Consider the following 15,927-nt stretch of genomic DNA (forward strand, 5'->3'; position numbering starts at 1 on the left):
ATTATCTCGATTACTGGATTTTTTGACCACCCGCACACCACCCTAGTTTGGGTCCTGCACCCCAGTGAGCTCCTCAAATCTTTCCAAGGGAATCACAGTGGGCTGGAGGAGCAGGTGTCTGGGGAGGGAGGCTATACCTGTCCACCTGGAGCTGGTCCAGGCCTGACACCACACAGCATCTGGCAAACAGCTGCTGCCAGAGTCCCTGGCTGTCCGCACTTCCACCACAGAGCCACCCAGAGCTCCCCATCTCCCAGCACCCAAACTGTCAGTGCCTGGCCCAGCCAGGGTCAGCTGGCCCTGAACCACCAGGCCACAGCAACTTCCTTATTGCAAACGCTCTCCTGGTGGTAGGGACTGTCACTAGCCCCTGAGACACTCAGAGTGACTTGCTTAGTATCACACACCACCAAAGCCTCCCCCCGACTCAAGGTCTGCTCCCTCTCCTTTCCACCCCCTGCCTGTTCTGGCACCTTGCTGGGCCCCCAGCACTACGAGTTGGACTGGGGTACAGCTGCCCCCCACACTGCAAGTCTTCCCCTGGTTTCAAGAATGAATACAAGCAAACAGGTGGAAAAGCCGCAGGCTAAGCTGAGGGACACACCGGGAAGAGAATCCCTGTGGGCAGCTCGGGTGCTTTGCCTGATGGCTTATCTGGCAGGGGTGAGAGGCTAGATAAGAACGAGTCCCTGAGGTTGGGTTGCCTGGTGCTGGTGGACTGGGCTCCACGGCCTGAGTGGGTGAGCCTCTGAAGCTTCAGAATGACCACAGGTCACTACAGAAATGAGGCCTCTTTCTATGCAAATGGTTCCTGGGAATTGCCCTGAACTTCTGTCTCTCATCTGGACATGTGGTTTCATGACAGGCCTGTCCTGGGCACATGCATATCACATAAGACAACAGTAAATAGGGGACACTGTGGTAAAGGGCTTAGTGTCCTCCCAAAAAACCACAGGTTCCGGGGCTGGGGAGATAGCTCAGTCGGTAGAGTGCTTGCCTTGCAAGCACAAGGCCCTGGGTTCGATCCCCAGCACCCAAAAAAAAAAAAAAAAACCCACAAGTTCCTCCAGTGCCTCTAAGGCCTGCCCTCCCTAAAGCACACGGCCTGTTTACCTTGCAGCCTCTGTCCCCCATCACACCATGGACATTCTGACTGCAGGGCTGTGCCTGAGTTCCTAGTGTCCCGGGGCTACAGCTCCAAGAACCTATCCCAGTACTTTCCAGAGAAAGATCACACCCCCTAAGGTCTGTATGAACCCAAACTATGCAAAACGACACCCCCTCTTACTCACGTGCCCACCCATATTCCTAGTCTAGCCCTTTGAAAATGCTGGCTGTGTCTGCAGGGTGGCTTTGCTGTTCCACGAATGGGTTGCAGCCTGTGATTTGAAAATCCCTGGGCTGCATTCTAAACCACAGTTGACTGAAGCCGGATGCCTGGGGACCTTGGGGACACAGGCAGTGCCGCCAGTCCTGCTGCTTCCGCCTCCCTAGAGGTCAGAAAAGGCAGAGCTGTAAGTGCAGGTAGTGAGGTGAGAGCCCAGTGCTGTTGACAGGTACACCGAGCCCACACGACAACCTCAGGGGGCTGGTGCTCCCTTACTCCCACTTTGGAGGAGGGGAGCTGAGGCCAGAGCAGCTGCTTGTCCACGGTCACACAGCGAGGCCAGTGGTAGAGCTGCGTTGGCTCTGGCATCTGCCAGCAGAGCCCACCCTCTCTGCCACTGCTGCCCCTCCAGGGAGCTCTCTGTGTCCCCCACCCTGCCTCTCACTCATGCTGTCAGAATGACGTTCCCTGCCTCTGCCCTCCCAACCCAGGGCCCCGACAGCCTGCCCCCACACTGCCACGCTGCAGCGGCCCTCTGTCTGTCTGCGGCTCCTCTCCCTGACACACCTCTGCCTCCGGTGTCGAGGGCTCCTTCCACACCTGTCGCCCTGCCCCGCGAGGCCCAGGGCGCGAGGCCCAGGGCACGAGGCCGGTTCTCCATCGCTCCCCTGGCCTCACCCCACCCCCGCTTCTGCCGGCTCCCAGCGGCCAGTCCTGGGGTTACTGGTCTTCCTCACCACTGCGAGGAAGCTCCCTGGGGCCAGGGCCTGCCGCAGCTGCAGCCATCTCCTGTCCCAGGATGAGCCAGCCCATGCAGCAGGCAGGCGGGCCAGCCAGGGGTCCCACTCCATAGATGGGAAGCTGGGTGACCCCCTGATCTCGCCAGGCCTGCCCCCGACGTGTTCCTCAGCTGCAGCGGCCCCAGCATTCCCTGGGCTTTGCTGGGACAAGGACAAGCACCAGGAAGTGGAAGGGGAACTCACCTGGGGGGCCAGCTCCCCCTGCGGCGCCCGCAGCTGCCCCCAGGCCCACAGTGAGGCGCTTCTTTCCTGGACCACGCGGGCACGCAGCCGGTCCACCTCCCGGAGCAGTGTCCTCTCCGACAGCTCCAGCTCCCGGATCCTGCAGCACCGGAAGCAGGAGGCCGGCGCTCAGGGTGGGCAACTCTGCCTAAGGGCTCCACAGACACCCGGGCCACCGCTGTTTTCTTGTCATTTGGTCTATTTGATGTTCCGACAAAAGTACACATTTAAAACTTTCATACATACCTTGCTAAAGAGTAGCTGGATCCTTGAAAGACATCATCTGAATGGTAGAATACCATGCATTAGGAATCGTACCCCCGACTCCAGGAACCCCGTATTGGGGTGACACCAAAAGGGACTGGCAGGAGTCATTTATGCTAAAAGCTTTATCTGGGTGGCTTCAATTAGTCCTCCAACATTAACCACCTGAAGGTGATAGTTACCCTGACTTCACACATGAGGAAACTGAGGCTCAGAGAGATCAGGTAACTTGTCCAAGGTCACACAGCGTTGTAGAGTCTCGGCTGTCTACTGAATCCATGCTTTCAGCTACATTCTTAGGAGTCTTTCTAGGGAAATGATTGACATTCATAAAAAGCTTCTGGAATAAAAGAAAATTCACTCTGTATAATGTACACTTCTAAGTGAGAAGTGGGACGCAGCTTAACGACGGGAGCAGCGGAGCCCCACAGAGGCTTTGTGTCACCAGCCAGCAGTGGCTGGCAAGGGCACCATGACCCCAGGTCTGTAGAGATGCGCGCAAGATGGAATCCGAAGAGAAAGCGGAGGGCCTGCTCCTGTTGAAGGCGCTGCAGAGACTGGGGGTCTCCAAGGTGCCAGCCTTGCCTCTATGATGGCAAGTTCCACGTACATGAGGAGGGGGCACTTGCCTCTGCCAACAAGCCCTGTGCATCCTGGCTCCGTTCCCAAGTCCAGACTGCCGACCTCAGCCAGGAAAGACTCTGTTCCCCTGGGGGAAGATCGGCCCTGCCTCCTGGTTCTGTCATTTAGCAGCCCCGAACTGAGCTTGTTCACTATGGCCCTAAGATCTTCATCTGTAAAATAGGGGTGAGTATATCTTGCTCACATGGTTGTTGTGAAGGTTTAATACAATGATGCATTATTAATAATAAGTCCCCTCTCCTATTCCAGTACTTGGGCCTCAAAGAGGACCTCAAAAGTGACAAAAGGAAGTGTTCCCCATGGCCTCTGAGGAGAGCAGGACCCTGCTGATCCCTTAGCTTCACAACCAGCTTCTCACCTCCAGAACTGGAAGACGATCAAGGTGTGCTCTTTTAAGCCACCAAGTTTATGGGCATCAGTTACAGCAGCCACCGGACACTCATGAGGAAATGAACAATAGCATGTTTTCGCTGGTTAAACTGACAAGTTTTTGAAAGCATTAGCAGACAGTGCTGTAAAAAACTAGAAGGTTCCATCACACAGCAGCCGTGGGTACCATCCTGACGGGCTCCCCATCTGGGCATGGGAACAATGGAGGGCCTCATTCCCAGGGCCATCCTGAGGACTGACCAGGCTCATCCTGCTGGATAGGCACAGGCCGTGGCCGACATCAAGCCAGAGTTCAGTAAGGTCCTCGCTATCCTTCATCCTGGGTCACCTCTGCCACAATGCTCATGCTGGGACGACAGGAGGGGGATTTCCTTCTCAAAATTCCAACCACGCTGCCGCATTACTATGAACACTTTAAGATCTGGACTATTCCATGGAAATGAACCCACTGCATGCTGCCCGCCATTTGCCGTACCCTAGTGAGACCACACCCCTAAGGAGTTTGGCCTGCAACCTGCGTTCAGAGTTGTGCTTCAGGATCCGGGTGACTGGGTGACAAGCGCCTCCCATCAGCCCCGGCTTTCCCATCTGGGAAGGAGAGGGCACCTCCATGCATCTGGGGCCAAGGAACTGAGAGGGGCCTGGAAGGAGAGCGAGGGCCATGGGCTCCCGGTCCTCCTCGCCCCTGTCGCAGTCCTGGCCTCTGCACCTGCTGCCCCTCTCTGGCAAGGTGGGCACCCTGTCATCAGAGACCAGAGACCCCAAGCCCCCTCCCCTGTGGGCCGGTCAGGGACACCCCTTCCAGATGGCCTCACCCAGGCCCAGCTGCGAGGTCCCTCCTCTCCTGCTCCACAGTGTCTCCAGGCTGCCACGCTCTTCCCCTCACGTGGAGGGGCCACGTCCATCCTCCTCAGGCCACTCACCTCCGAGACGTGAATGTGGCACATGGGGGCTACACTGCTAGGGCCTCGCCCAGCACCCTGACTCCCGAGGGCTCAGCCCAGGACCAGGGTTACGAGTGATGTTATGGCCTCCCCAAAATCCATCTGCCGAAGCCCTAACCCCAGGACCTCAGAACACCACAGCACTTGGGGACAGGGCCTGGACCACCATGAGAGAGTTAAAAGGAAGCTGTTCCAGTGAAGGCTTCTGATCCCACCCAATCCTACCTGTCCTTGTAACATGAGACACAGACACGAAGGAGACGCCCACGGGGGAGGACGGACACCTGCAAGCCCAGGAGAGAGGCTGCAGGAGGAACCAGCCCTTGACCTTGCACTGCAGGCTTCCAGGAATGTGAGGGAATCATTTTCTGAGCTGCCATCCTGCAGGGCTTTGTTACAGCAGCCCAAACAAAGCAACCCCACCCAGCGCCTGCCTGGCTCCTTCAGGCACATGTGTACTTTCATGAAATTCTTTGTGTGAAGATGTTTTTGTTTTGTTTGTTTGTTGAAGCTCTGGGAATTGAGCCTAGGGGTGCTCTACCATTGAGCTATACGCCCAGATGTTTCTTATTGTTTATTTTGAGATGGAGTTTTGATAAGTTGCTGAGGCTAGCCTCAAACTTGCAATCCTCCTGCCTCAGCCTCCCCAGTAGCTGGGATTACAGTTTACATGAAAGGTTTTATCCAGAAGAAAAACAGTAAATTACATGTAAATATGCAATTCATGACTTGAAACAAAGGCAAATAACAACATAACTAGGCTGCTGGAATGTCAGGGACCCAGCCACAACCGCACTGCATTGCCAATCTGGACTGCCCTCAGAGAAAGCGTGGCCTCTTTCTGCTGGCCAGGGCGTCAAGAGGTCCTCTGGAGGGCTTGGTGCGGCTCAGCACAGAGCACCGGCCTAGCATGTGAGTCTTGGCTTCCATCCCCAGCATGGAAGGGAGGGAGGAGAGAGGGAGAGGAGGGGAGTGAGACTGGAATTACTGAGTCTCCAAGGAGGCGTCCGTGACCCACTGAGATGCAGACGGTGCTGGGGAGCAGTCGTAACTGCAGAGCGACGTGCCCTTGGTCTGCACCCTGGTAAAATGAGGGAAATGCACATGTGCAGGGAAAAGTGGCACAAAATCCCTGCTCCCGCCACCTGGCCCACTCCAGTCGGGCCCCTAACTATGGCCCCTCCATAAATATGGGGGTTGTAGCCCAAGACGGGACTTCTCACTCTCCAGACAGCCCACATTCTCCTTGAATGTGTGTCTGCTTCCTAAATAAACCTCCACCCATGCCTTTGGCTGGTGCCTGCTGAAATTCATCACATATGCCAAGAGCACTCTGGTCCTGAGCTGAATTCCCCCTCTCCTGGGAACTCCTGGGACTCTTCTTCAGAGACGGTCTTTTCCCATGACAGAAGGAAGGAATGAATGATCCAAAGCATGGGGTCTGGAGAAAGACCTGGCTTCAAATGTCCATACTCAGGGCCATGGAAGACCCTTTAAGGAAACGGCCCCCACCAAGGAGCTCAGCAAGAGAAAAATCCACACGGAGCTCCTGGGGCAGAGAGGGAGAGCCAGAAGGCCAGACACAGGCCAGGCAGCCCAGGTTAGCAGCTCGGAGCCACGTCTGCCCGGGCTGGGAGCCATGACCAGCACCCAGGAGTGAGTCAGGCTGCCAGCAGCCGTAGGGGCCACAGAGGGAGCAAGGAACCTGAGAAGGCGCAGAGAACCTGAGTTACGGCCACAGCTGGAGCAGAAGAGAGGAAAAGGTCCCCTGGCCTCTCCCTTCCTCACTCCCTCATGGAGCCTCCCATTGGCTAGATTGGGATGAAGCATGGAGGTGGGGAGCTCCGAGAATGCAGAGCAGAGGACAAGACAGTGGGTGCCCACACAGGCAGGGCGTCACCCGGGAAGCCCGTTCCTCGGGTGGAGAGATGATGTGATGCACCACGGTAACACAATCATGAGGCCGGGGACTTGTCACACACACAGCTCACAACACACACCCACCTGCTCCTCAGCCTGGACTCCGACATCGTGTGTACGTCCATGGCTGCCAAGAGCTTCTGCTCTGAGGATTCCAGCTGCTTCCTGAGCACCTCTGTGTCCACCTCTGGACCCTCGGCCGCGTCTTCTGGAAGGCACCCCCGTGCCTCGTCACTCTCCAGGTCTCGGCATATCCAGCACGTGTCAATCCTCACATCGACGTGCGTTACATCCAACCCATCGTCGCTGGGAGCTCTGATGACATAGCTGAAGCTTTTTTCAGTCCGTCCCTGAGCCGTGGGCTCCATCCCATAAACACTTCATGGGTCAAGATTTAATAATATTGAGTTTGCAACGTGGACTTTCTGGAGAGTTCAAGGTGGCTCAGTGACTTTGGAAACATCCTTAGGGAACTGTCCTTTGAGGAGGGCAAGAACAGGTGGATTATTCATGAGTGAGTGACGGGCCTCCCTCGGCCAGCTCATCCAACATGCATGAACCTCTCGCTTTACAAGTCCCCAGCCAGACTCACCAAAGCAACCAAGAGCCTCGGAAAAAACACCTGGGATGAACTGCTTAACAACCAGCACAAAGAAGGAAAATAAGATGTCCTCGTGGGGCCGTCAGAATGTCCCAGATCTCAAAAGGAAGCGAGGACCGAGTCTTCACCCCAGCATGGAGGAAGCCCCACCTCCCGTGGAGCCCTACTTAGGGAGGGCCTGGAACCTGCTAGGCAGAAGGGACAGGCATTGACGCTGCCGTGGGAGTCCTCCCATGCCCCACCCCGGTGGCCTGTGAGGTGGCCATCAACGTGACCCTTTTCCAGGTGGTAGAAGAGGAGGGTGGAGGAGTTTGTCCAGGCCCCACAGAGGCAGGAACATGGCAGAATCAGGATTCAGATCCAGGTCTGACTCCCAAGCTGCAGAGTGTACATTCTGACCCGGGAGCTACAGCAGGTGTGGGTGCAACGGGACCCCAGGGCAGAAGAGAGGGCCCTGGGGAGCCCAGAGGTGGGAGAGGGAGCGAGGCTGAGAGATGCAGGAGGAACGCTGAGCTGCCACGGGTGGAAAGGGTGGAAGAGCCCCCAGGGAACCATCCTCAGGCCACGGCCTCTCAGAAATGGAGTGGCTGGTGTGACTGGCCAAGGGGCCCTCAAGGGTAGCTTGGGGTCATATGAAGGTAGGCGCTCAGGGACTCTGGCGTCTCTGAGGCACTGGCAGGTGACCGAGGTAGGTGAAACTAGGGAGGTGGCCTGCCTCGCCTTACAGTGAGGACCCAGCCCTCGGGTTTGCAGAGGGCAAGAATCGGGGCAGCCAGTCCTTCGGGAGAACACCAGGAGGCCGAGCCATACAAGGACAGTGAGACCTTAATTCTCCTAGTAAAGGTAGGGAGGGCCCGCTCCCCGCTTTCCTTGAGCATTTACTTTAGAAAACGCGCAGGGTTTTTCTTCATCTCTTGGCAACACAGCCGACCCTCACTGTCTTCAGGGCTTGGAGGGGCTCCCTGGCACCCACCGGGAAATCCCAGTTTTCCTTTGTGCACACTGTTAGGCTTTTAATGCCAGGTGACCTTTCTGTGATTCTTTTTGGCCTTGGGTAAGTTCTGGCATCCCACAATGCCCACAAATACCAAGGCCCTGGATGCTCAAGGCCCTTTACGCAACAGCGTGGGATTCCCATAGAACCCACGCACGTCCCACAGATGGGTGCAACTCCCCCAGAAGACAGAACTGGGATCCAGCTGTTCCGCTGCGTGGCCAGGGAGTGCTGGCAACAGCAAGGCCTGCTCCTGCAGCAGAGGCGGCATTCTTCCAAGTGACTTTCATCTGCCATTGGTTGAATTCACAGAGGAAGAGCCCCCGGATCCTGAGGGCTGCATGCCTCTGTGAACCCTTCTGGAAGCCATGCAGAAGGGAAGCCATGCAACTTCATGGCCCAAGAATGTCTTTCTTGAGGACCCAGAGCCACCTACGTGGAACTGAACACCAAGAAGAGCACCCCTCTGGTCCTTGGAAGGTAGGTGCTTACCTGGGGCCTGGCTCCCAGTCACCAAACCACTCCCCTCATGAGACAGAGGTTTGATTTGTTCCTTTTGTATGAAGTAGACCAGTGAGCACAGAGGGTCACCCTGGTTACCAGGGGAACGTGGGAAAAGTCCCCTGCAGCAGGGTGCCGTCAGCCTGACTCGAGGACTAGTGACAGGTCATCGTGGGGCCCTGCGACAGGGCGCGCTTCCTGCCTCCTGCCCCTAGGGCCGCCTGGGATCACATGGCCCCCGGCTTCAGGCTCATTCACCCATGGAGTCGTTTTCTTTCCCTCCCTGGCAGCATCTGAGCTGCGAGGAGCTTTTTTCTTTATTTTATTTCCTCAGAAGAGACCACGTGTGGGTGGCCATGAGGGATTGCACAGGCGTGAAGCAGGCAGAAGGGGTGGGTGGGTGCCAACCTGGAGGGCAGAGGGAGCCCGAGAGCCTGGTGCTGGGCCAGCCTACTTGGCCTAGAGCCGGGCACCACCCTGGACAAATTACTTAATGTCTCCTAAAAAGGGGGATGAATACTACCTACGTAGGTAGTAGGTGGTAGTGTGGCCTCTGTGTCCAGGGGAAGAACGGGCCAGCCCCTGGTGAGGCACGTTCGGCAGTGCCCTGCACACCCCGGAGGCCATGCTGGCTGGGCACTAGCAGGGATACCCTGTCCTGGCTTGCCATACCATGCAGCCTCGCCACCTCTCAGCACAGGATCCTGGCACCTGACTCAGTCCCTTGGAACCAGAAATTGACCTTAGTCCCCCTTGCTCCTGGGACTGGCCCCAGGGACCCTGGCTGTGAGGAGCCCCTGCAGCAGGAGCATCGCAGAGGCTGAAGGCAACCCAAGCAGCTGAAAGACGGGAGGCCTGCAGCAGCCCCTCCAGAGGACGGGGAAGGGCAGCTGGAGCCCCAGACCTCTGCCCGAGAGAGCACTCTGGGCTCTGATCTTGGATGACTAACCAAGACTTTTGGGGGAGAAAAAGTGGGCTGGGGGAGAGAAATGAAATGTGGCTTACACCCCACACCCCCAGGGCTGCTGGGGTGCAGGCCTGAGCCCACTGCTCCTGTCTTCTCTGAGGGCAGGTCCTGGAGGGTGGGGGCGGGGAGCAGATGGACTTGGAGCAGCTGTAAGGAAGGGGTCCTCACCCTTGGGAGCCTTGGTGAGGGTCCCCACAGCTGAGAATGATCCCAGGGAGGGCGGAGGCTGTGGCTGAGACCTAACACGGCAGCCCTGGAGAGGTAGGGAGGGAAGAAGGCTCCACCCTCCACAGAGCAGGCCACTGGGGCATGGGTTAGGGTCTGCAGAGAGTCCCCAAGAATTCTTAGATATCCTGAAGGAAGAAGTCCCCAAACTGGTTGGTTTGGGGTTTCCCATCCAATGTGCCAGATGCCTAGCAAGTTCCAGTTAAATGTGAGAAATAAGCAAAAATCAGGGGCTGTTTGTACTGGGAGTGTCAGGTGGGACTTCTCCTGGGGACAAGCTGGTTAGGGAAGCTTCAGGAAAAGCAGGAGCCATGTGCCTTGGCACTGGGGAGGGAGGAGTGTGGGGAGCAGGGGTGCAACTCCCCAGGGTACCAACCCTGCCTTGCACTGGTTCCCCCAACCCCAGTCTGAGGCCTCACAAGAACTTGGGGTGCGCTGGCTCATGGGTGGGGTGGGAATTGCCCAGAGCTCCCCACCTCCTGTACCTCACCCAGCCACTCAGCATCTGCACTGTAGCAAACCGATGTGGACCAGCTGGAACCCAGAGCGAAGGGGCAACCAGAGACACGTGCAGCCTCGGGATGTTTCCCACCTTAGAACCAGAGGCCCTGGGTCCCGCACACTGGCCCAGCATGTCAATCTCACAGCCAATCTCCTGGCCTGAGGCTGGGCCTCACTCCCGGCCTCCACAGGCTGCCAGAAGCCAGAATGCAGCTCTGACCACTGCGGTGTCTCTGTCCCAGGTCCCCAGTGTGGCCTGGCCAACAGAGGTTGGAGGTATGAGGGTGGGAGGCGGAAACCCGCTCTCTGCCTGCAGTGGATCTAGGGCAGGGTGGAGGGAAAGGGAGGGCCCGCCTTTCTGCCTCCTGGAGGAGGAGGTGACCTGGGCTTGACTGTGGCTCTGCTCCAGGGAAACCTGTCAGTGTTACTAGGCAACAGCAGCCGCCCCCAGGCCGCAGCCCAGAACCCCAGGGCTGTGGAGCAGGCAGAAGTGCGCACCTGGTGGCCAGCTGTGCGAGGCTCCTGGAGTACTGTGGCTCCTGTTCCCAGGCTGGACCTGTCCCGGGCAGGGACCTGGGAAGTTATGCCTGGGACTGTGACAAGAAATGCTGGTTTCTTCTAGGGACGTTGGACTCCCAAGCAGGGCAGCCCCCACCCTGCCTGTGTGAACCTCATTCTCTGTCCTGAGCTGGCTCCCTGGAGAATGGGCCCTGGCCCCTGTGGCTGTAGACTCCCTGGAGTGCCAGTCCAGCCAAATGTCCAGGATCCGAGGGGTCCATCGAGTCTCGCAGGTTTGTCTGTCTAGATGTGGCTACAGATGACCTTGTGAGGCATGGCATGGGGACTGCCACCCTGCTCTTCAGAGCTGTGAGGACATGGCAACGTCCGCAGCAAGGAAGTGGGGGTCGGGAGTGACCAGATGGCTCAGACTTCAAAGCTACATCCACTCTGCCTCCTGCTGTCTGAGTGGGACAGCTGAGCAGGCACAGACACTGCTCAGGGACAGGAGGACACAAGGACCACCCAGCACAGTCCTGCAGGGGTGCTGGTCAGACACTGGACTGCAGGAACAGAGAGCCTGGGCACCTACAGGACCACTGGCACCACCTTCAGCTGGTCCCCAGCAGTCAGCGCAGGGACCTTCCTGTGCCTGCTCACTGGAGAAGGGAGGCCTCTGGTTCTCACTCATGCAGACCCCACGTTCCCATCCTGGCCTCCGTGGCACAGATGGCCATTTTCAAGCCAACACACCAGTGCCTTGGCACCTGGTTTCCCAGCGAAGGTGAGTCACACAGATGCTCCGAGGTTCAGTCTTCAACAGAGAGTGGGTGCTTCTCTTCTGGGGTGCTTGCCTCCAGCCCCTGAACCCTTGGATTTGGTGTGAAGGGGCTCCCCTTCCCTGTCTGGCTGGGCCCCCTTAGGTGCGGAGCACGGGTCCTTCCTTCTCCATCCTCAGATCTGGGCTCCTAAGAGCTCCCGAGAACTTCAGCACTTCCGTAGGTCCCCCTGCCAGGGGCACTGCAGGTGCTGAAACTTGTCATTTCCATTTTCTCCAAAGGTTCTTCTCTCTGGAATTCACGGGATGCTGCCGTTGGAGCGTAGCCGGCATCCGGCCTGCCTGCAGAGGAGACATCCTCTTTCCACCCACACGCCTCTCACGACCTCATCTAAATGCAGGTGTCTTGCCTCCGCAAGTTTGGGGAGGACAGCCATGTGAGCAGGCGCGTTCTGAGGTGCCCCCCCCGCCTAAGACAGCACTCAAGGCACTTCTCCGGCGTGACTTCCACCAGTAGGCTCGACAAGGCTGCTGCGGTCCACTCTGCAGGGAGGCAGCACCAGCCGACACGACACCTCTCCCCGCTCAGTTCAGGTTTCAGAGGCTCAGGAGCAGGGGGGCTCGGGTCCCCGTTGGGGTGAAGAGAGTGCCCTGGCCCCAGACCTGGGAAGGAGCCTTGTTTCCTCAGGGTGGCTGAAGCGACTCCATCTGCCAGCATTTCTTCCTCCACTGTCCCATGGCCTGGTGGGTGGCTGTGTCCACTCCCAGTCCTCACTCCACTGGTCCTGGCGAGAGCCGTTCTTTGGAACTTTTGCCAAGCTACACGGCGAGAGTGCCAAAGCCTGCAGCTCTCCTTGGAAATCTGCAGTCCCTGAGGTCCACTTCTCCGTGGTGGGCGAGGCTCCGTTCTCTCTTGCTGCCAGCTGCTACATCCAGTTGTGTACAGAACCAGAGGGCTCTCCTGGCCAGGCCGGGCCTATTGTTGCAATTAAGAGACATTTTCAAGCTGCTCCAGGAGACAGACTCTGTGAGGAACACAGCACAATTCATGGAGATTTATGTACACTGGGCAGAGGGGGCATCTGGTTCCAGCTGGGCACCTTCACCACAGCTGGGGGAGGCATACAGTGTGGGGACAGGGACTCAAGTTGGTCCCCAGACAATGCAGTGGCTCTCCAGCCCCTCAGTTTCTGCTAATTGCACTTGGTTTCCTGGCTTCCAGGTCTCTGCCTCTCAGGCTCCTGAAGGTGCCATGGTTGGGACCCAGCTGTGACTCTGAGCTTGACATGGTCCCCCTTGTCCCACAGAGTCCTTACAGCCTAGGCTAACTGGGACCCAGCCACATGTTGAGAGGCCTCGCCTTAAAGCTGTTTTCAAGCACATGTGAATTCTGTTTTCAGTCTCTGGGCTTTTAATAGCTTGTCTGCTATTGAATTTTGGTTTGAGTGGGGTTGGGGCTATCGTAGGGACTCAGTTTATTCCACAAACTCTTTTTATATCCTGTAAGATAAAAAAATAATTTGAAGTGACACAAGAATGTAGGATTCAAATGGATGATGGTCCCTGGCTCACCTGCCCTCCCCCACCCCACTGTCCTGAGTCCCCCAGGGACATTCCCTGATAATCCAGGGGTGGAGGAAGCAGGATTTGGATCACCTGTCCTCCAACCCCCATCCCCACCTGTGCCCCCTTGTCAGGGACGTAGGCAAGCTGTCTCAACCGGAGAGCATTCCTTTGATCACTCACATTGAATGAAGGGCCAGCGTGGGTCACCCCTGTCACAGCCCCTGGGGTACCAGGTACCACACCTAAGCCCCTGTGGACAGTGGTCAGCATCAGGGATGTCCCTGAGGATGGCAGGCAGGGCCAGCCATCAGAGCTCAGCCCAGGTGTCCAGGCCTGAGTGGGCCTGGAGCTTGGGGCCCTGGAGCTTGGGGCCCTTAGCCTGGGCTGAATTTAGGACAGTACCAGGAGCCCTGGCAGACCCCAGGGCCAAAATGGACACTCAGCATAGGAGATGTAGAAGGGGCCAGATATTAAAGGAGGGAGTCAGGGTGACAGCCAGGTGCCCAAGGATCAGGGCAGGACTAGTTGCTGGGATGGCTTCTTGTTTGTGGTTCTTGTGCACAGACAGACATCAATACCAGGCATAAGGGGCAAGGGGCTGCAGGAGGAAGAAGCAGGGCTCCCTGGGCACTGGGCAGGTAGGTACAGTCTGGCCTCTTGTATATCAACAGCCTGCACCTGCAGATGCCTGGCCCTGCAAGCCCACTGGCTCTGCACTCTATGGAAGAACTACAGGTCCACAAGGCAACAGAGAGCACCAGAACCTGAGGCCAGACTGGAAAGGGCCTCGGAGTAAAACAAAGACCCCTCTGCAGATGAAACTCCACCCCAGGTTTTCCTGGTCCCAGCACACTTTCCTAATCTCCCTCCATGGCCAGACTGCAGGAACCCTGGGATCACCGGGACCCCAGGAGCCCAGTGGCTGAGGAACCCAGCATGAGGCCCCTTCCAGGAGCTTCCTCTCTCCAGCACTGTTCCAGCCAGAGTTGGGAGGATCCTTCTCTGTCAGAAAATCATCACTTTATGAGTGGAAAGGAAAGCATACCAACCCGAGTTCCTGGCTCACTGAAGTCATCAAGGCCACAGAATGAATGCTAGTGAGAAAAACAAAAACAGGAACAAAAACTATAACATAAGACCAAAAGAAAATGAGGAAAAGAAAAGAAGAGAAAAGAGATGTAAGATATGTGGCATGGATTGCAATGACAGCATCTTACAAGATCTGTGACAGAAGGCTTGGGTTCAGAGGCAGGAGCTGGAGGTAATCAGCCTCAGGAGCGATTTCACCTGGGATGCCCAGCCTCCAGGTGCCCTGCCGGGGGCTTTACCCTGCACACTCCCTGAATGTTCTGCCAACCCAGGGGAGAGCCACAACACGGTCCAGGGCTTTTTGGTGCTGAAACTGGCTGGGTAGGACAGTTTAACCCTCCAGAGGTCATGGTTGGTGACTCCCACAAGCAGATGGGGCCTTATTGAGCAGGGATGAGGTCACACCCTGGGTCATCCAGTCCATACTGCAGACAAGCAAACCCCCCACACCATCCCTGCCAGGGTTATTTCTTCCAAGTGATACACTGTTTAAAATTCTTTGTACCCTTTGATCAGTTGACTTTAAAAATAAAAATAAATAGCAGAAGGTGGCCATATAGGAACAAAAAAATGATACAATTTTCAAGTCAGACTGAAAAAAATTTCTGAATCTCTTCATGACTTGTTTTGCTCAAATGGGATCATTAATCATTAGAAGAGGTCTACCTGAACGTCACCACCAGGGGTTTTTGAAAATGGTTGTTTCCCCCTAAAATCAAGGTAATAGTTCCCTTTTTTATTTACTAAAAACGGTAAAAATCCAAACAGTCACCAACTTCTTTAGAATCCCTGGAAGTGAGAGCTGAGGGGCCATCAGACCACCCAGTCCTCTTGTCCTACATAGGGAAACTGAGGCTTAGGGCAGGAAAGGGCCACCTAGTGGGATGTGGCAGAGAGTCTCTGGCCACTGAAGATGGTGGCTGGAGCTTCCTCCACCAGGACAGCCAGGTAGTGCCCATGAGGAGACGCTGGTGACCAGCAGACACCCTGGAATGCTCCTGGTCCCAGGCCTGACCAGAAGTCCTTCCTGGCTGACCCCTCCTGCCCCTTGCACCAGCCTCTGCAAGTCCCTTCTGGGACAAAAGGGGACAGACCAGTGCACAAACATCTGCTCTGAGGAAAGAGTAAACAGGAACGGGAAGGTGATTCAAGTGTTCCCCTGTGTTCTCCCCACGGGGGTGCAGCTGATGACATGTCAGTCACCAAGCAAATGTGGTTGTGTTTCAAGTCTCTTCTCTATTCTCTATGGCTCTGCAACTATTTGACCAAAGTCCTCCAGTCCCCGAGAGATGGGAAGGCAGGTGGGGGTGCTGGTCCCTGCCTGGCTGGGCCCCGGGGCTCAGAGCTCTCACTTCTTCTGTCTAATGTCATCCTCGCTACCACCATGGGAGACAGGGTAGCCTTCCCGGCAGCAGATCAGACTCTGGGCCTGGAGCAGAGGACGCATTCCCCCGGATCTCACCTGCGCCAAGCCAGAGCAGAGCCCAGATGCACGGCCTGCAAAGCCAGCCCACCCCAAGAAATCTTCAGTGGCCCTGAAGAGATCCTCTTGGGAGGTTGGACAGGAGCGGGCACCTGGTGATGGGGGCTCTAGGAATCAGCAGTGTCAGGATTCCCAGAAGGGCTGCAGGGCACGGGGCAGGGAGCCCAGCCCCATCCCTGCTCGACTCCCTGCCACCCCCTTGAGGACTCTGCTGG

At 56.8% G+C, this 15,927-nt stretch overlaps 2 protein-coding genes across 2 annotated transcripts in view; both read right to left on the minus strand.

The window, feature by feature from the left end:
- Nucleotides 1-11,030, minus strand: part of C10H4orf50 (chromosome 10 C4orf50 homolog) — a 44,709-nt gene extending 33,679 nt beyond the window's left edge. The window contains exons 1-3 of the mRNA XM_047566602.1: nt 10,797-11,030; nt 6,594-6,987; nt 2,311-2,449 (exon numbers count right to left, since the gene is read on the minus strand). Coding sequence (XP_047422558.1) covers nt 2,311-2,449; nt 6,594-6,877 — 423 coding nt within the window. The 5' untranslated portion in view covers nt 6,878-6,987; nt 10,797-11,030. The remainder of the gene's footprint in view (nt 1-2,310; nt 2,450-6,593; nt 6,988-10,796) is intronic.
- A 1,722-nt stretch (nt 11,031-12,752) lies between these two features.
- The window catches only part of Jakmip1 (janus kinase and microtubule interacting protein 1), a 129,741-nt gene continuing 126,566 nt past the window's right edge, over nt 12,753-15,927 (minus strand). The window contains 2 exon segments of the mRNA XM_047566598.1: nt 12,753-13,074; nt 14,190-14,234. Coding sequence (XP_047422554.1) covers nt 13,045-13,074; nt 14,190-14,234 — 75 coding nt within the window. The 3' untranslated portion in view covers nt 12,753-13,044.

The sequence above is a fragment of the Sciurus carolinensis genome, chromosome 10, assembly GCF_902686445.1.
Source record: "Sciurus carolinensis chromosome 10, mSciCar1.2, whole genome shotgun sequence".
In the NCBI taxonomy this organism is placed as follows: Eukaryota; Metazoa; Chordata; class Mammalia; order Rodentia; family Sciuridae; genus Sciurus; species Sciurus carolinensis.